General features: G+C 44.6%; 1 protein-coding gene across 2 annotated transcripts in view; it reads right to left on the bottom strand.

The window, feature by feature from the left end:
- Positions 1-3,367: 3,367 nt before the first annotated feature.
- The window catches only part of SKAP1 (src kinase associated phosphoprotein 1), a 280,603-nt gene continuing 262,916 nt past the window's right edge, over positions 3,368-21,054 (bottom strand). For both annotated transcript variants that reach the window (XM_082604463.1, XM_082604464.1), the window contains exons 12-13: positions 5,723-5,831; positions 3,368-3,459 (exon numbers count right to left, since the gene is read on the bottom strand). In XM_082604463.1, coding sequence (XP_082460589.1) covers positions 5,730-5,831 — 102 coding nt within the window. In that variant the 3' untranslated portion in view covers positions 3,368-3,459; positions 5,723-5,729. The remainder of the gene's footprint in view (positions 3,460-5,722; positions 5,832-21,054) is intronic.

Genomic DNA, 21,054 nt, shown 5'->3' with positions numbered 1-21,054 from the left:
CCATTGTGTGGGAAAATTTAATACTGAGGTAATTGTAAAACAATGTCTATGCTATTTTGCTATATGGATGACAGAGGAAACACACTGGAAAAATGTATTTTTAATGAAATGTAAGATTGCTTTCAGAGCATTTAGATTATCAGCTTGGATGAGGCAGGCCAAACTGTACCCACCTCAGGTCACGTTATCCAGCAGAAGTCAGTAAGTTCTGTGTAATTTACTATATATCTCTGAAGGGCAGATAAGCATTTGCTTCTTAAACATAGGATTTTGGCTTTTTTATTTTCTCTCCTTTACCTAATATCAAGGGAGGAAAAGGGCCTCCCACCTCTTACCCTCTCCAGTTTCATGTGCTAGAGCGATCAGTGGCTTTTAAGAAGCCATCCTACATATAATGTGGTTAGTTAAGTGGTCTAATACCCCAGTTATCCAGTTAGTCACAGGCAGTAAGGTGGGGATTTGGTTAGTGGAGTCAAACAGAGAAGCAGTAATCTAATTAGCCAGTTGCTTTCTGAGGCTGTTGGCTAAGATGGTGGCTGTGGAATTGAGCAGGTCTGCTGGGTGAGGTTTAGCTTCAGGCACACTGTAGGAATCCACTACTTCCCAGAGGTCTCCTTTAGAACTTTCCCCTAACAGAGAATGCCCTTTGTCTGTAGATAGTCTCGAACTTGCACTATCTTTTCCAGCATGTCATAAGGTCAGAAATAGCCAGATGGCTATGGACCAGATTCCCAATTAGTCCATTTGTTTATATCTTTTAGGGCCAATCTACTTTTTCCTCTAAGTTTTACCGCTAGAATGCGAGTGTGGTGCAGTAGACTGAGGTGCCAAAAGACCTTTGCAGTTTGGCAAGTTGTTGGTTTCCTCAGGTCTGGAGGTATAGAAAGGACTATTGCACTAAGGGTTTTTTTTTTTTTTTTTTTTGCGGTACACGGGCCTCTCACTGTTGTGGCCCCTCCCATTGCGGAGCACAGGCTCCGGACGCGCAGGCTCAGCGGCCATGGCTCACGGGCCCAGCCGCTCCACGGCACGTGGGATCTTCCCGGACCGGGGCACGAACCCGTGTCCGCTGCATCGGCAGGTGGACTCCCAACCACTGCGCCACCAGGGAAGCCCACTAAGGGGGTTTTGTTTTAAATACCGGAAGCCAATGGCCATGCCACTGAGAGAGTGTTGAACTGTGCAGAGTGGAGAAAGTACCTGACCTTGCTCCTTTTTCACTCCCCTTCTGACCCGGCCCCAGACACCCGCTCTTCCTCTTCTGGTTTCCCCTTTTCTGGTGTCTTAGTCATGGAGCGGTGGCACAGCGGTGTTCTCTCCTGTTAGCCACCCAGCCTTCCAGAGTTGGGTCCCTGAGGGCTCTCTCGGGACGGAGCAGTTGGGCACAGAGGGGTTTCTGTCTGCTCCTTCCTTTAACCACTTTAACGATGCCCGTTGTCTTTACCTGTAGGCTGCGATTGGTGCCAAGGTTCCCAAAGCGGAAGGCACTTGGTTCCCTTTGGTTCATCTGCTCACCTGCTGCCACCTAGTGGTTGCTTCTCCTTTGGCACCCTGTGTAAAGTGGACGGGACGTTACGGACAGCTCTGTAGTGCCCTTAATCTCTTTTTTTCCCCCTTCCAGACTTAAATTGTCCCCTTTTGTTACTTCTTTATCCATCACATATAACAAAGCTTTCTTTTGTTTTACTCCTGGGTCAGAAAAATCTGGAAATGAATAGCTGGCATAGGATTTTTGGAGAAACTTGGAATCCACTGACAACATCCCTGTTTGCTCCCAGTTTCTCTCTTTGGTGACATGAAATGGTGTCTTACTGCAGGGCTATGATATGGTTGTTAAGAGGTGAGGAAGGCTACTGCCAAGCCAGGACAGCTCTGAATAGAATAGGCAGCTTCGAAGATAAAATTTCTATAGCTGTTCAGTTGCCCATCTCTCAAAATTTCTTGTGTAGAAAGTCAGGCAATAATATAACTAAACTTTACAGAGCAGTTACTTACTATGTGCCAGGTGGTGTTCCAGGTACGTTACACGTTAACTCCTTTAATCTCCTAATGACCTGGTGAGATGGAGTATATACCCCTTCTAAGGTGAGGAAATTGTGGCATAAAAGGTCAAGTAACTTGCTCTTAGAGAGCATATGTAGTACACAGGGAACTGGGACTTATTTCCAGGTTGTCTGGTCCTAAAGTTTGTTGTTGTTGTTTTTTTTTTTTCTGGGCTGCGCCTCACGGTTTAGGGAATCTTAGTTCCGGCGACCAGGGATTAAACCCGCCCCAGCAGTGAAAGCCTGAGTCCTAACCACTGGACCACCAGCGAATTCCCTCAAAGTTTATGTTCTTTTTTTCTTTTTTAAAGTTTTTTTTTTTTTTTTTTTTTTTTTGGTGTGGACCATTTTCAAAGTCTGTATTGAATTTGTTACAATATTGCTTCTGTTTCATGTTTTTTGTTTTTTTTGGCTGCGAGCCATGTGGGATCTCAGCTCCTTGACCAGGGATGGAACCCGCACTCTCTGCATTGGAAGGCAAAGTTTCAACCACTGGACCGACCGCCAGGGAAGTCCCAAAGTTTATGTTCTTAACCATTATGTTTTGCCGCCTCTTGAAGGCACGGATAACCCGAGTGCTAGGCACAGGCAACAGGAAAAGGAAACAGGGTCGTATAGACACAAGCCCTCCCCACAGCACTCCCTCAGCCTGCAGGACACAGTGGGGTTGCTAACTGAGGCCCAAAAGGGAACTCTCCCATGTGCTGACTCCAAGGACTCGCTTCTAGCCCCGTCTCATTTCAGACAGAGTGAACACAAAAGAAAAAAATAACAAGTCGGCAGTGAAAGGAAGTCTGAGAAGCCGACCAGAAACCGGGCAAGCCTGGGTTCCAGAGATGGTCCTGCCCTGAAAGACAATTGCAAGCCCTCTTGTTTGGGCTTTTGTTTCCTTTCAGGCTCTCCCTTCCCACTTTGTGGTTTTTGTTTGTTTGTTTTTGTTTGCTTTTGGCTGCGAGCGTGGAGTCTTTTTTTTTTTTTTTTTTTTGGTACGCGGGCCTCTCACTGCTGTGGCCTCTCCCCCCGTTGCGGAGCACAGGCTCTGGACGCGCAGGCTCAGCGGCCATGGCTCACGGGCCCAGCCGCTCCGCGGCATGTGGGATCTTCCCAGACCGGGGCACGAACCCGCGTCCCCTGCATCGGCAGGCGGACTCTCAACCACTGCGCCACCAGGGAAGCCCAGGAGCGTGGAGTCTTAACCAATGGACCGCCAGGGAAATCCTCCCTTCCCACGTTGTCTGGAGGTGATAAGAATGCCCAGAGCTAGCATTTTGATACCAGTACAAAAAGAAACACAACACCATCACACAGGGCAAAGGAACCACATCTGAGGTTTATTCGTGCTTTTCAAACCAGCCAAAGCAACCAGCAACTTCTTCCTCCAAAGGTTTCTCTCTCTCTCACCTTCTCTGTGACAAGCCTGTGGAGAAGGCAGAAGTGGGTATGTGGAGACGTTTAGAGATGGGCTCAGCTATGAGGAGGCAGGTTTAGTAACAGGTCTGCTGAAGATGCCTCTTCTCACTTGTCTCATTGGTGGTTTACAGTTACTACACGGTGGGTGTCAGAGACTTGGGTCTCTTCTGTACAGGGAAGAGCCCATGATGTTGTTGGGCTGGATGGGACAGGGAGTGGGAGCGCTTGATCATCAGTTTCTTCATGAAGGTGGGGTAGAGAGAAGCATATGTGTCCTAAAGGAGGAAAACTATACAAATTTGCTTTTATGATTCAAAATATAGAAGATATAAAAGGGCATAGAGTAAAAAGTGTCTCCCTCCTACCCTGTGTCACAGTCACGCAGTTTCTCTGTCGTTGGAGGCAACCAGTGTTATCCTCTTCTTTCTCCTTCCAGCGGTAACTCATACATATATAAGAAATTGGAGACTCCCTCTTTACACAAATGGAGCGAAGTAGACCTACCCGTCACTGCTTTTTTTTTTTTTTAAACTTACCAACATACCTCATAATGTGGCATAGTGTTCAATTCCCTGAATTACTACAGTTACTTGGCGAGGTCTCTACTGAACATTTAGGTCATTTCCAGTGGTTTGCTGTTGCAAACCTTGTGTGTATCATTTTGCACATGTGCAAGTGTAGCTGTAGGATAAACTCCTAGATGTGGAATTGTTGGGTCAAGGAGAATGAGGAGATAAACAAGTTTGTCATGAAATAAATGACAGAGTGAAGTAGGGTGAATTTATTTAGATTTGACAAAAAAATTCCAAGCCTTCTGCATTCATGGCCTGGAAATGGAGTCCTCATTCGGGAAATCATAAAGTCAAACCTTGAGCGAGAGGCCCGAGCTGGTGCTTCATGATTGTACAGGGGCATCAGAGAGTAAGATCTCTCCTTATGTATTTTCCTAAATGGACAACTCAACTGCTGCTGCTGCACACTAGAGTGGCCCCTGGTCTGAAAGATTCCAAGGCCAGTTTGTATCACTGTCACACATAACATCCTTCACCCCATCAATAAAGGCTGCTTCCATTTCAGGCCAGAAGATGGAGCTGGTGATATCATGCTAGCCTTGGTGTCCCCCATCACCATCCTAATTCTAATCTATTGTTACCCCACCCAAAGCACTCACTCCGCTGTTTTTTTTGTTTTGTTTTTGTGATACGCGGGCCTCTCACTGTTGTGGCCTCTCCCGTTGAGAAGCACAGGCGCCATACGCGCAGGCTCAGCGGCCATGACTCACAGGCCCAGCCGCTCTGCGGCATGTGGGATCTTCCCGGACCGGGGCATGAACCCATGTCCCCTGCATCGGCAGGCGGACTCTCAACCACTGCGCCATGAGGGAGGCCCCACTCCGCTGTTTTAAAGTATGATGTGGTTCTTGCTGATAAAATGCAATCCATATTCTTTGTTACCTAAAAGTTAATTTGATTATGTTCCATAGGAATCCTCATACTGGATTCCTAATCTTTGCCAATCATATTGCAACACATGGGCATTTGGGGGAAATGGTGCTCTGGATTTGAGAGCTGTGCGTAAAGAAACTCAGACCCATCCTTGTGGCACAAATTCCTAATTCTCCAATATTCATTCTCCCTTTTAAATTTATTAGTTCCACCCCCGCCCCCCCACCCCCCTGGCCCGACCCTGCCCCACTCCACTTTTAAGCTGGACACAGATTCTACCTAGTAGAAAGCTTTCTTTGCAGCTTGGTGTCTCTGTATGTCCAAGTTCTGGCCAATGGGATGTAAGCAGAAGTGGTGTGTGCAACATCTGTGAAATGTCCTTAAAAGGAGAGGGTGTGCCCTTCTCCTGTCATTTTATCTTTCCTGCTGGGTAGGATACAGGCATGATAGCTTGAACTGGAGCATCCATCTTGGGCCATGAGGTAACCTGGGGAATGTTGACCACACACAGTGGGGCAAAAAGAGAAGATACCTGGGACCTAGATACCTTGGATTACTTACCTCCAGATTTTTACAGAAGAGAAAAATAAATTTCTGTGTTAATTAAATCAGTTATTTTGAGTTTTCTGTCACATGTAGTTGAACCTAATCCTGACTGACACAGTCCCCCGATGTAGGAAAAACAATTACACCCTTATCTTCTTTCAATGGTGAATTACCAGCATCACTTTTGGAAATGAAGAAAAGCTACTTCACTGGCCACTCTCATCCTTCACAAAGAAACAAAGGCATGGCCAACAAATTCATTGTCAATAGTTCTGATACCTGGGCTTCATCTTTCTTCCACTTCAAAGGCGGTGGTGAGATACTCCTTTGGAACAATCCCAATGAGGCTGTTCAGTTCTCCAACCCACCAGCCATACATGTTATATTCCTGAAAAATGACAAGAGGATGGTTTCAGTTGGAATTTAGTCATGCTTCTGTTCATCTTTGTTAATCTGTTAAATGATCACATGGGAGATTCTGTTGGGTGGTTTCTTTGTAGACACTGTCGGTACAACTCATTAACGCCCCGATGGGATTACTCAATTTAAAAGTTATCTAGAAGGAAGAGAAACTGCTTTTCTTTCGCCATCTTTCTGTCTACACTGTAAAGTTAGCACATTTGGTACCATTGCTGAACCTAAAGAGCATGTCTTTTACCAAGCAGAGTGGGACGGCTCCTTTGGGGAAAGTTGGGCACACCCTAAAATGCCAGAGCACTGAAGTATTCAGGGAGTCAGGTCATAGTGCAGATCAATACTATTTACCAAGCACCTTCTATGTGCAAAGTGTTGTTTGAGTTCCCATGAGATGGATGATGAATCAGAACACTGCTTGCTCCCTGGGAGTTCACAGCATAGAGTAATGGGCTTCGGAGTCAGACAGACTGGGATCTCGTCCCCACTTGGTCATTTAGTAGCCATGTGACCGGAGGGTCTCCTGGCTTTAACTTCCTCTTCTGTAAGAGTAGGGCTAATATCACCCCTCTGTTGTGGGGAATATAAGTGACGCCGCAGACATGAAAACAATTCAAAGTGCCTGATACATAGTAGGTACTCTAAACATTAGATTCCTCCCCTGGAAGAGGTCAGAGGTTTACAGGTCCATCAATAATGACAGGCAGGACATAAGAGCCACAGGGAGGGGCAAACAAGAAAGGGAATGAGAGGGTTTAAAAGAAGCGTTTGAGAGTGGAGCTCACAGCGTTGAGAACGGAGCTCCTGGAATACAGAAGAGCTTCTCAAAAGCACAGCAGAGGGCTTCCCTGGTGGCGCAGTGGTTGAGAGTCCGCCTGCCGATGCAGGGAACACGGGTTCGTGCCCCGGTCCGGGAGGATCCCACGTGCCGCGGAGCGGCTGGGCCCGTGAGCCATGGCCGCTGAGCCTGCGCGTCCGGAGCCTGTGCTCCGCAACGGGAGAGGCCACAACAGTGAGAGGCCCGCGGACCGCAAAAACAACAAAGCAACAACAAAAAAACCCAGCAGATGTTGAACATCATAGGACTATTCCTGAAAGCACTAGAACATGTTTCCCTTCTTTTGAAGGAAGTGAAATTTAGGAATACATGGAAAATATACGTATTCCAGTTCAACTGGATTTGGGTACCATGGAGCCAACTGTCTGCCTTTTGCCCACCTGGCTGCTGAGTTCTAGGAAAAAAAAGTAAGAAAACCAGGTTGCTGACGCACTAAACTTCTGGGTCAACTGGTTATCTTTTTGTTAGTGTATCTCCCCTCCTCTAACTCTGCCTCTCCCCCTCCTCTCAGCAGCTGACCTCTTCCACCTTCAAAGAGAAAAGAGGAGCCATCAGATCTGTCAACCTTCAGCCACCCAAACAGGAACTTAGCTAATGTGCACTTGTAACCCTTCTGCTTTCTTTCTTAGAGACCAGGTTCTGAGAAGTCTGACCACCTCTAATGTAAATGACTCCTTAGGTCAGCACTGAAGCGTGTTCAAGTTTCTTTCGTCTTTGAAAATAATTATTTAGTCCCTAATGCATGTCTGCTTCCCATTTCGACTAGTCTATGCTGCCAATTCACAAATTTATTGAAAGAATTTATTTCACTTACTGCCCCAACTTCTTGCGTTCTATCCACTCTTCGAGCCACTCTAATCAGGCTTCAGCCTCCGTCATTCCACTTACGCTTCCTATAACCTCCTTATTGCTCAAATTCTATGAGCACTTTTCAATCCTTCACTTACTTGATCTCTCAGCATTGCTGGCACTATGGACCTTTCTTGAGGCATTTTCTTCTCTTAATTTCTATGATTATACTCTCCTGGTTTCCATCCTACCTCCCTCTCTGGTTGCTTCTTTTCATTCTCCTCATCTTCCTCTATCCCTCCTTTTAATGTGGTTTTCCAGGGTTTCTGTCCTGGCCTTCTTCTGACTTGATGCACTTTCCTTGAGCAATCTTATACACCTCTGTGGTTTAGCCACCATGCCTGTATAAATGACTCACAACCATAGCTCCAGCCCAGATCTAAGGGTTGGATCCCAATACCCAAGTGCACGTCCATAAGCTTCTCAAACTCACTGTGTCCTAAACTTAACCATCATCTTGCCCCTGTATCCATTCCCATTCACAGAGTATCTTGACCACCTGTGTTCTGTGTCTCAGTGAGTGGTACCACTATGCACTCAGGTACTCAAGCCAGAAACCCAAGAGTCATTCCCAATTTCACCCTCCTCTTCCAATCAGTCCTTGAGTTCTGTCAGTTCTCTATCCAAAATATTACTGGGGCTTCCCTGGTGGCGCAGTGGTTGAGAGTCCGCCTGCCGATGCAGGGGACATGGGTTCGTGCCCCGGTCCGGGAAGATCCCACATGCCATGCAGCGGCTGGGCCCGTGAGCCATGGCCGCTGAGCCTGCGTGTCCGGAGCCTGTGCTCCGCAGCGGGAGAGGCCACAGCAGTGAGAGGCCTGCGTACCGCAAAAAAAAAAAAAAAAAAAAAAAAAAAATTCCTGGAATCCATCCAATTCTCTCCATTCCCATTGGCAATAGCCTAGAGTCATGTCACTGTCACCTCTCCTGAGGACTACGGAAACAACCTCCAAATTGGTTTCTGTGTCTCCATTCTTGTTCTCCTCCAATCTACTTTTCATTCTGCAGCCAGAATCTTTCTAAAAGGCACGTTGATAATATCACGGCTCTGCTTGAAACCTTAGTGAGTTCCTACGGCCTACTGTCAACTTCTTAAAAAGGTGGAAAAAGCCCTGCATGACCTAGTTCCACTCACGGCCCAGCATTGTCATTTATCCCCTAAATCGAGTTGACCCTTAGTAAAACAGAACTTGTCTTTGCTACTCCCATGGGCCTCAGGGTCTCTCACCATGGAGCCTTTCCTCTGCCTGTTAAGCCTCTACTTCCCGCCTCCCTTCCACAGGGCTGACTCCTAAGCAGCCTTCAGATTTCAATTCCTGAGCCTCTCTGGCTTCTCCAGAAGCCTCTCCTCGCCACTCTCTAAGTGAGGGCCCCAGCTCTGTGGTCCACAGCGCTGTGCCCTGTGCTTCCCTAGAAATGCATCATCACGCCGCCTTGTATCTGACGGCCTTTGTCTCACTGCCAATCACTGGGTGGAAAGTTCTGTGGGAGCTGGGACCTTGTGGGTTTTGTGTGCTCTTGTATTCCCAGCAGTCAGCATGGTGCCTGGCACAGAATGGGGCCCCAAAAAACTTTGTTAAATGAGGTTATGAAGAAATGAAGGGAACAGTGGGGATTTATACTCTCAGTTGAGCAGATTTAGTTACAACCAACTCCAAGATATTCCCTGGTGATTGAACGGGTTGTGGCAGGAAAAGAGCAATTGCCTTTGGAGACAGTTTCTCCAAATGGCTCCCTAAATACCATGAAGAGCATCTCAGATGCCATAAGAAGTGAGACTACTGAGCTTATCCTAAAAGGAACAGGGAATTACCTTTTAAAAATCTGTCATAAATAAATGAATGTGTCCACTCCCCTCCCCCACTGTTCCCACAGTACCTTCTCATTGCCCCCCTCCCACAGGAGGGAGGCCAGCTTCCCCCTACAGTCTGCACTGCTGTATGGGAGGTTACCCAGAATTCCTCAGCCTATGCCTGTCAGGACATTTTATTTTATTCTTTTATTATTATTATTTTTTGGCCGCACCACAAGGCTTGCAGGATCTTAGTTCCCTGACCTGGGATTGAACCCAGGGCTGGCAGTGGAAGTGCCAAGTCCTAACCACTGGACCACTAGGGAATTCCCACGGCAGGACATTTTAAAGCTCCTCTTGGTACGAGTTATGTTACTGTCCATTTCCCAACACTGAAGTTAGGGCAGTTTCTGCCTTAAGTTTTCTTGTAGGGTTGCCTTGCATTAGTACGTCGCTGCAATGGCCATGTCGACAGGGCCTTGTTGTGCGGGGGAAATGCATACCCTATCATCTTAAAAACTCTAGCTTCAGCTCTTCTGCTATCTCACTGGCAGAGGGTGGGCACCATGGTGTCTGACCGTCTTTTGATAAAAGCTTGCTTACACATGTGTGAGGTGTGGTCTTCTACTGCCACATGCTGTCACCTTCGTCACCTGAGGGGCTCAGCTAGGGCATTCTCTCCCTAGGGACCGTTAAAGACTTCCGACTCTGACGCCCACTTGGCAGCATCCCCCTTCAGCCGTAAGGCCAGGAGTAGGGACAGAGCCTCGGGAAGGTGCTCTCTGCCAACTTGAAGAGGGTGCAAATGGGAAGCAGATGAGGCACAGCAGGACACCTGCCAAGGCCGGCTCCCAGTCAGTGTGCTCTTGCTCGAGGGGCACACTGACCCTGCCGACCGCAGATGTGGCATTCTCACCACAGTGGTGGGAACTGGGGTGCGTGCAATCAACTCTCTGCCCTTCAAAACAAAAGAGCAAGCAGAAGTGTGAGGATGGCATAGTCGCAGAGATCATATGCATCCTGCTGTGGTAGCCTAGGAGCTTCATCAAAGCACCTACAGGTCTTGGGATCTGACTGTCTTCCAGATTTCATCCCTTGGCTGGATACCCGAAAAAGCCTACAGGGCTGAGATGTTTAAAGCATGAATGGAAAATTTCTAGCCTTTTCTTCTCCTATCACCACCCCACCATGCATTGCTCCAGCCCAGTCTGAACACCACGAGGTATGTTAAAATAATTTCTACTTTGATGAATTGCTGGGGAGTCCACAATTGCTCATAATCAAAGGGAGAAAAATGCAAATGAGATCCGGCCGAGAACTATCACCACCAAACGTTTATGTCACTGCACAGTGCCAAAAAGAATTAAAACAACATTAAACTCACAGCAATCATGTTTAAGCCCTCGTTTCCAAGTGCCAAATTGCACCACTCTGGATCATACAGATGTTCGTTAATTATGCTAATTTTTATTAAACTATTAAAATGGAGAGAGTACTGGCTCAGCCAGGCAGACCCCAGCTCTGAATGAACTCTGCTCTTGTCTAGAGGTGCTAATTTACTGCATTTTTATTAAATTGCTGATTCTTGGATTTTAGTTTTGGGATGGCAGAGAGAACTGAATTCCTGGTATTAACATTTTCAAGAAAGTTTGACTTCTTTTTGCCCAGATGTTTGGAAGGACTGACTGGAAAAATGCCTGAGACAGTCCCAGGAGACCTGAAATCCTCAATGCGGAAGTGTTTCTACCTTCAAGGTGGGGATGCACACCTACAAGTGACAATGTTAGGGAATCAGAATTATACAGGCTCCCCACTCCATAACTCTCTATTCTATACACTGTGTGTGGTAGAGCTGAGATGTTGATTATACAAAATGGTTAAGTGAAGATGATTTGGATAAGAATATAAGAAGCTATTTAAAAAAAACCCAAACCCTTTACAGCAGTGCTTGCTTCTTGCCACAAAATCTTTTAAGAAGACTTACACTCAAAAATAGTATAATGTGTGGCTTGTTCTCGTCATAAATATTTCTAGGCTTGATCAAACATCTGTTTTCCTCAACATCAACCCTGCCCCACCTCCTTGAAGCCCTCAGATGAAGGAGTCTTAAAAACAAAGGTTGGCTATTTGGACTCCGTTATCTGGTTGGAGAAGCTACTGGCCTGGATGAGTAGAGTACTGAGGGCATCTGAAATAGGCACGGCGCTCACCATCAGCAACAATCAAAAGTGTTAATGGGGGCTTGCACACTGCCATAAAAGGATCTGTGCTGCTCATCTCCATCAACAAGGAAAAAAAAACCCCTACCAAACCTGCCATAAAAAGAACAGCAAATTCTATAAACAAAAGCAGTATGGCCGCCAACCACGGGCTCGCCGCACAGCTTGACTGCCTCCAGTGGTTTCCTATTGCTGTTTATGGCTTCAAGACTATCATGGCCCTTCTCAGTGCTCCTCCTGTCACAGGGCCTTGAGTCCCTGTGTGGCTGCAAATACCCTGTCAGTAGGTGTCAGGGGTATCGGGGAAAACCAGCAGGCGCCTATCGTAAGCCTTAAAAGAGATTAAATACCCTTACTCCATGATTGCTACATATTAATTTCTCTCCTCCCTGCTGGTTCCTATTTGTTTAAGCTCTTCCATGGCTCCCCTGGAGTAGCACAGACATGACCTGGAATGACCATCCAGTCTTGGGCTGAGAATTCAATTTCTAGGCTCAGTGAATCCTAGGCTTTTCCAACAAAAGGAAATCACCATCCTCTAGGGCACAGATTCTTAAACTGGAGTCTCTGACCCATGGCCTCTCTGTGGATGCACGTGAAGGGATCTTTGAACTCCTTAAAACTGGTGTAAAATTTGTGTGCATGTGTACATGTGTTTTGTCCCTGGGGTGAGGCCCAGACCTCTCATCAGATTCTCAAAGGGTTTATGAACCCTCTACAGTTGGCCAACCAGCACTTTAGGGGGAAAGTACAGTGATCTTTATGGCCCGTATCTGCTCTTTGGCCCAGTGTGGCCATCTCACCCCTACCCCCACTTTTAAAAAAACAGTGGAAGGAAATCAAGAATCCTGCCATTCTGGGTTTCCAAGGCTTCAGCCTTCCAGCTGCCAAGTCTATTCCTTCTTCAAAGGCTGACCAAGCTTGCTTATCCCTTCTAAGGCCATCTCTTTAACTGTGACTTAAAAGTTGTGGTGTCTGGGGCCTCCCTGGTGGCGCAGTGGTTGAGAGTCCGCCTGCTGATGCAGGGGATACGGGTTCGTGCCCCGGTCTGGGAGGATCCCATATGCCGCGGAGCGGCTGGGCCCGTGAGCCATGGCCGCTGGGCCTGCGCATCCGGAGCCTGTGCTCCGCAACGGGGGAGGCCACAACAGTGAGAGGCCCGCATACCGCAAAAAAAAAAAAAAAAAAAAGTTGTGGTGTCTTCTTATAGCTTCCATTCAAATCCACATGATGGCTTTTGGAGCAAGCTGCTTGACACTGCTGGTTCCCCTGAGAATGTTCCTAATGGAAATGTTCTCTTTTCACATTGAACTGGGCTTCGATAAGCCTCTGTGGAACAAGATTCACGGAAAATGTCTCATACTTTTATTCTTTTAACCATCAAAGTTCACTATTTCAGTGCTTGTAAACAAGAGACTACCTCTTCAAGGGAACAATCAATCAGCCCCTAACATGAAAGATCAATAAATGCTTCATATATGTATGGGGAAGGCCAATCAATGACAGAATTATTGGTTTATGATTGCTTATTTCTCTTATTAGTGCCTGTACATCGTACATTATCATTAGTAAAGATGGGAAGTTTGAATTCCTAAGCAGAGTAGATTGTAATATTCCAAGCTCAGCCAAAAATATCATGTTTTTACTCTGGGTTGGCCTACAATTTCTCTACTGAAATCCAGCTTTGGAAATTTAATGCTTTCTGAGGCTATCAAAAGTTTTAAATAAATTGAGGGCTCTAACTCAGCACCCTTCCAATTGCTGAGAAAAACAATTGTTCGCCACAGACAAACAGGTGCCCGTTTTTCAGGACAAATGGTTTTAGGAAGAGATTTTACCAAAGGAGAAAGCAAGTGGTCAGTTGGGTCGACAGTGGATTAGTTCTGTTGGAACCTGTGAAAGGATCAGAGCCCAATGGTTGGCTGAAACCTTGGGTAGCTTGGTGGCCTCTCCAGGCTGTTTCACACCGTGTTTTAAGTTCTTGGCAATCATTTTCTCTTTTTTCCATTATTCAGAGTTTTGGTCTATAAATCATAATAAAAATGTATCATTAAATTTGCCTCAATTGAACTAGTTTTATTTATTGCCACGTTTCAGGGAACCTGCTAACCTGGACATTGGTGAGACTGGAGCTGGGGCCAGGGATGGGGGGCTTTGAGTCTAAGAAAGGGGACATGGAAAGGCTGGTGGCCAGCGACAGCAGCTGGCGGGGGGGTGCACATGGCAACAACTCCACAAAGCTCACCCCCAGCAAAGAGCTGAGTGTGAGAAGAGGAATGTGTCAGCTAGATGGAGGGTCTGAGAGCCCTGAGTGCAAGGGACTATTCAGCCTCAAGTCTGAACTGATGTCCTGAACTGGGTGTGAGTGGATAATGACCAAGTCAAGGCTAGGGAGGGGTGCAGGACCCGCGCACAAACTGGACATTGTTGGTGATGGAAGTGTGGGCAAAATACAGAGTGTGCATGACAGAAAAATCATAAGCTGTGAAGGTAAGAGGGAAGGCGGAACAGGGCTGTGTGGAAAAGAGAAACGAGATACACACAACTTGAACTTTGACTAAAAAAGAGAGGAAGGATAAAGGGAAGGTAAACACTTTGCAGACAGGAGAAAGCAAGGTGCTAAGTGCAGAATTCAGGAACAGTAGAGACAGCACCATTTCGGAGCTGATAGAATTGTGATACCACGTGAGACTGGCGTATTAACATGTATTCCATAAGCTGTGCAGCTCGCAGCTCCGCACCACTCTATTTTGCTCTGACCGCAGTACCAGCCTCAGGCACCACAACACAATTTGAAAACAATGTGACGGAAATGTTTAATCTGCTCGGCCCATCTGTGCTGCGTATTTCTCCAGATCTCCCTGAGAGAGGCGCCTTGAATCTCCACATTGCCTTTAATATTCTCCTAAATCACCTCCCCACTGCACTTCAAGGGCCATTGCTACAATATCACAGGTTCATCTAAAGTGCAGTGGGGGTGGGGTGGGGGGGAGGCGCAGGCCAGGGTATTTTTTATTTTAAAATAATTTCCAGAGATCGTCTTTTTTGCTTCCTTTAAAAAAAAGCAGAAAACTTATTCTACTGTTGCTGTAAGGTTATTGAGGTTGTTCGTTGCAAAACAGGGTAGGATAGAGTGGAATCATTCTCTAAAGAATTATTTTTATTAATCTCGATTCCCTCAATTGGACATGGGAGGAGGTGAGCAGATGCTCCTTTTCTCTTATGTTTTTCTCTTATCCCTGCACCTTGCTATGGTGATGTGTTCATTTGGGGCTGGTGCCTGTCTGCTTTACACTCTCTGCATCAGGTATCACTTTGACCCTGTCCTGCTCCAAACAAAGCCATCTTGTTCAGGACAGGTATACATTTAGTCCCTGGTCACCATGCCCTCATCAGAAAGGAACACTGTCTATATTATTAATTTTTAGCTTAAAATCTTACATTTTCTCTCTATAAGTACAGACGTTGAGCATCAGATTTCCACTGCCTTTCCTCCACTTGATTTTGTCAGATTCAGTGATTTGGGGCTAGAATGTAGGAAGCTGGGGTAGGTTTCCGAGAAAGAGGGGATGACAGACCTTAGACAAATGGAAGAGAGTTGCACATAACCAAGAAAATTAGGATTTCTTTTGCTATGTGAATTAAAGAAATGAATAATTTAATCCGTGAGATTGTTCCGGCGAGGGAAAGGCAACGTCCCAGTTGCGAAGCCTACAGCCTGTCGGTGTGTTACATCATCTGCACACATAGGCGTTTCCATGACAACCGCTTATAGCTTCATTTCCTGGATCCCTCTAGGGGGTGTCACAGCCAGATCCACCTGCTTTTCACCCTACCCTCGGTGGGGTCATGGTAAGGTCGCCAGAATAAATGAACGCGGGTACTAATGATCTGTTTACTGCTGTTTATGCTCTGTGTGTGTCAGGGGCACGCACATTTAGAGAGCTCATTATGGTTGCAATTAGAATGCACCATCGCTAGATATTTAACTCCTTTTTCTTTTAAATTAGCATTTTAATAACATTCTTTGAGCAGAGAAACAAAATGACCATTTTTCACGGACAAACTTCTAGCTGTAGGTGCAACTTTAATGGCAAAGTTGTGAAGGGAAAAGAAGGGAGGAAAAAAGGCCATTTTTACTACTTTCACCCTCCTTCTTACCAAAAGGATATTTTTATTTGCTTTCTAACACACTCCATTTCCTAAATTTGTTTTGAATCCAATTATATTGGGTGGTTTAAAGTACTGCACTCTTGTTGGATGGAAATTAGCAGCTACTGAAATTAACTCTCTATGTGACCTGTGAAAGGGACGAAAATAATTACAAGTGTGTGTAAGAGACCCTTCTCCAAAAGACCCTTGCTGTAGGATCGGACTGTGATCTGATGCTACCATTATCAAATATCTTTATATAGTAATTGCAAGGGCTATTTTCTTTAAAAAGGTGGTTGCAATTACTGTTTTTGTTTTGTAATTCTTAGGATTATCTTATAGAGGATAAATGATGACAAGAACTTGTCATTATAAACAGGATAAATAAGAAGCAGAAATAATGAAAATAATAACACAGCATCATTTGCCGTTTAAAAAGGTGAGATCTTGGGGCATCAAAAAGTAAGACAGAACAGGAAAAATACAAGGTAGAAAAATACAAGGTAGAGACCCACTGGGTCAGAATGTTCCAATTGCTTTTTAGGAATCAGCGAACACCTTTGCTAGGTGTTTACAGATCCTCTGTTTGTAGAAAGTACAGTGAAAAATAACAATTTGAATGTTTCGATTATCTTTCCCAGTCTGTTCCATTTTCATTATTTATTTCCTATAAATCGGGACCTTGCTGAACATAATTCTGCAGACAAGGAGGCTGATGGGACAGCCAATGTGAACGAGGAGATAGATGGTGGGTGCGTATAAGACAGATGCTATGTGTTTATGAAAAGGAGCAGTATGTCTGCATGTGAACATCCACAAAGTAGAGCAAGCAAGCGTGTAAACTATAACGGGTATTTATAGGTGGAAAAAAAAAGGTGCAAGGAAGATTGTATGGGAACAAGCACACTGAGCCTGAAAAGGATTTGCTTTTTTCCTACCCTCCACGTCCAAGTTCCGCTAAGATGTCCCCTGCTTGCTGTGGCTCCTGTGAAACCTCACAAGCCTTTCCATGACAACAGATGGGGGATTTCACAGCCAGAAGACACAGGAGGTCAATAGTTGAAAAGCAAGAGTTAGAAAGAGAGATCTTTATCGACATCAAAACAATCCCCCGAAAGATAGAAGGAGGAAAAATTTAAAGACGTAGCAGGAAAGAAAAAGCCTTTATAAAATTGCAGGTTAAAATGTTTATTAGGCTTTTGTATCAGCCTAGTTGCACCTTAGACTCTGCCGTTTCATAAATAAAATACGGATAGCATAGACTATAATCTGGTGATAGCTACCCCAGGACATATCTAGATACACTTCTGTTATTTTAATTAAATACTGCATTATGGTTTGTGACAACTACATAGCTACAGCGTAAATGAATTTGGAATTAAAGTGTTACTTAGGCATCCAGTAATTTTTGTTTCATTCCTCAGTTTTACAAAGCAAATAGCTATAAAATCAAGATGTTTGTTCATTTACAGATGGAGCAGGATTGTTGTCGCTGTTTTTTTTCTCCTTAATCCTCCTGCACAAAAAGAAGACAGAGCTCAGAGTCTGGCTCCCAACACTCTTAGCTTATGAGACACATCACAAAGAAAAACACATCCTCTTGACTATAATGTGAAATGCTGAATATTAATTGCTGGTATTTCGCTTATCTTTCTGAGTTCTGTCTTCTAACAATTATTCTGATGGGCTGCAGTCTTGCACTGCCAGGTGATTTTTCTCCTTTGCTTAATATTTAGAAACGCATTTTATTTTATTTTATTTTTTTTTAAAAAACCCTTAAAGTTCATAATCCTCCTTGGAAGTTTTTAGTATCTGGAACTCTTGCCAAATACAGAATATTAGTGGGAACAGGGAAACCGCCAAAGCTCTTTGCTGAAAAGATGATGCACTTTCTGAATCTAAAAGAAAAAAATATTTTTCATTCTAGGAATATTAATATTTCCTTAATGAAACTTGAGAGGGTATTACAATTTGATATAATCAATTGGTCAGTTTCAATGTCACTTCACTAGCAAATTATGAGAAAGAATATTCTTGTCTTACAGGCACAGACTTTCACTCAAAATTTATATGTTAAAGTAAAAGGATTTTTGTTCAAATCTGAGGATTTAATTGTATCTTGAATGCGTCATATGTCAAGATGAAAGTTTTTAAATAGCAAGTTTTCTGAAATCATTGTGTCTATTATTTCTAGTGTGAAAATCAATATAATCTTTTTATTAGTCTTAAATACCACAAGTCTGCTAATTCCAGCTTTTCTGTGTTCTAACCAATTATCCCAAGCCCCCTGTAACTAATCCTATATGCATAGAAGTTACTGCTCTGTATATCTGCAATGAGGTTATAATTTGCTTCAGTATTTTGCTAGTTTGATTGGAGAGCTGGATCCATACACTACCAAGAAAAACTAGCAGACAGAGGTTTGGGGAGGCTGAGTTCCTTTTGAGAAAATAATTACACAGAAACAAAGCTTTTGTGACCCCCTTTTAAATAGAGCATCTCACCGAAATGTCATCCAGCCTCTTTGGCAGATTAGTGAGGAGTTTATTACTAAATCTCTGTCTAATAAACGTGCAGTTGACTCTGGAGGAGCTGCTTGTTATAATACTGGCAGTGGGAAATGGAGGGAATGTCACAGTTAAAGACACAAATTTTCCCCATAATATATTCGAATGGAAACCTCTGAATCCAATACTACATGGGCATATCTTATAAATTTACAATATTTCAGTCTCAACAGCCTTCACCGGTTAGTTTTAAAGATTTATGTGGTAAAAAATTACTCAGTGATGAATATGGTTTATTCTGTGCAGTATTGGAGGTATAAGGAATTAAACTACCGTCTTTAACAGTGAATTTATTATTACCTCTGTCAAAAGACGAAGCCTTTAACAGCATTTGTTATAAATTCACTGCAAAATAAATGGCTGGAATTGTTTTACACTGGAGTTTGTAAAGCAATGGGTGATTGTGAGCATTAACCTAGCCCTGCCATGGCTTATATGGTTCTAGGTAAACATTTCTGTCTGGGTCTCACAGCTAATTATCTGATCTGGGACTTTCCACCTGACTGAAAGGGGTGTGTGTGTGTGTGTGTGTGTGTGTGTGTGTGTGTGTACAAAGTGAAGGGCCTTGTTCAGGACAACAGTTCAGGACTGAGGAGATTAAAGTGGAAAATGCCAATTTTACTTTTTTTTTTTAAATGGGTTTTATAATAAATGGCCAGGGTTTAGAGAATAAGGTTGATATGTAGCCAGGTCTCTTGTTTGCAGGTTTATATGCACGCATATGCACAGACACACACATGCATAAGCACACATACACATACACACACTCACACTCACACTCACAAACACCCTCTCCCTTTTGTCCTCTCTTGGAATGGGTGTCCCCTCATTTATAAAAATTACCTGGAGGAATGAGGCTGCCAGGGTTTGTTCTAGATGATTGGTTCCTGTCTGGGGGAAAGGAATGGCCTCGACTGAATTTGACCGGTGTATGACCGTTGCCTTCCAGCTGACCCCAAATCCCATTCCCATCCTCCTAACTCTATAGCCTCCCATAGGGGTTATTAATGAGAGAAAACACCATCATCATCATCATCTTCGTCATCACAGCACAGTGTTGACCTGCTTGTTAACATGAAATGGGGTTATGGGGACAGCTTCTGCTTCTCTTTTTGTATCATCATAAATAAGAAAAGGTATTTTCTGATGGTACCCTCCCTCACCGTCCCCTTTGGTTAGGTCAGAGGTGAATGACAGCTCTTTGGCAGGCATTGATCAGTTTCATCACTATGTTTGTGCAGTCTGTGCCCCAGGCCTGTATTCTCCCCACTTCCTACCCCCGAATTACCTCCCAAATTACCCTGCCCATCCCCCAGTCAGCCAAGCGGAGGGTAATGGTGCCTGAGGAGGTCCTAAATGGACACTAGATGTCACCAAACACCTCCTTTCTCTCAGAGCCCTGAAATTAAAAAAAAAAAAAAAAAAAAAACCTCACTTAAAGCAATTGAAGGAATTAACTTATCTGTTTTTATGAGGTGTTGTCAAATTCAACTAAGCACACTTAAAAGAGGAAGTACTGCTGCATTCAGATAATTTTTACAACATACAAATCTCTTCTGGAGGGGTTGGGGTCAAGGGAGGGGAAAGGTCTACATTCTTTAAGTAGTCCTTTGAGGGAGTAGGTGAAGAACACTGGGCTTTAAAAATCCTATTATAACAGACATGGTGTAATGTTAACATAGTCCAGGTGTGCCAGGGACAGGCCTGCTGCTTTCGGATAACTAGGAGCTGGGTTTGGAGCCAGGACCCGGCCTGAATTTAAGTAGCTCCAATCCAGTGCTGGAAGCTAACTGTCATCCAGGATGATGAAATCGGTCCATCCTCATCCACATAAGACCCATGGCCATCTGACAGCATAATATGTTCAATGTTAAACTTGACCTTGCCTTTAAGGCTCCCTGTTTCCATACCAACTGTACCAGCAGAGAAGACAACCAAAGCATGGTGTGTTTGGGTGGTGAGAATATCTCCCCACCCTGGCTAAGCCACCATGTAAGTATAACCCTTCTGTGGTGCCCAGCCTGTTGCTCCAAGGCTGCCTTCCATGGAAATAAGTAGCTGGAAAAACCTTGGAGGAGCCCAGGGCCAACTCACGAGTGTCACACAACATAAGCTCAAGAGATGTAGCCTATCAACTCTGTTTACCTTAAATGGTAAACAGGGACCATTTAAGGGTCATTCAGGGACCTCTTCTTCTTTCTAGACAATTGAGAAAGAGTTTCTTTCTCTCTTTAATTTGCCCTTATCTGCTGGACAGCTCATGTTACCACTATAAATTACTTCTGGAAGAGGAGGCCTAATTTTTAAATGGGCGTTTATTTAGGTTATCTCGAAGAGTAGAACAAGCACCTTTATTATTTAGAAAAAGGTTCCCTAGTGAGAGGCCTTTAAGCCAGGAAGACAGAGTCACTTCTCTGAATCATGGAAACTGTGGCTCGTCTTATCCAAATAGAGACTTCTTACCTCCCTTTCTCCTACTTACAATAAATGCTCACAGCAGTGCTGGTCCACAGAAGGGCCTTACGATCCTCAGATAAAAGGAACTAAGCCAGGGCGCAGTGTTACTGCACCGAGGGTGATTCAGCACCTACCCTGTCATGCCTGGTGCCCAGGCTGAATGGATTTTTGGAGTACACCTGTTGTTGAACCCCTGCCAAGTACTGATGGCCACTAACCCCCAAATCACTTTTCCCCGCTGTTGATGTTTGGAATGTCAGGCAGGACTGAGCAGCAGCCGGCGTGTATTTCAAACACAGCAGATGGATTTTTATATTAGCTCC

This window comes from Mesoplodon mirus (genome assembly GCF_964341445.2).
Source record: "Mesoplodon mirus genome assembly, chromosome: 18".
NCBI lineage: Eukaryota > Metazoa > Chordata > Mammalia > Artiodactyla > Ziphiidae > Mesoplodon > Mesoplodon mirus.
Note: the sequence above shows the minus strand (reverse complement) of the source record. Positions and strands in the feature narration are given on the sequence as shown.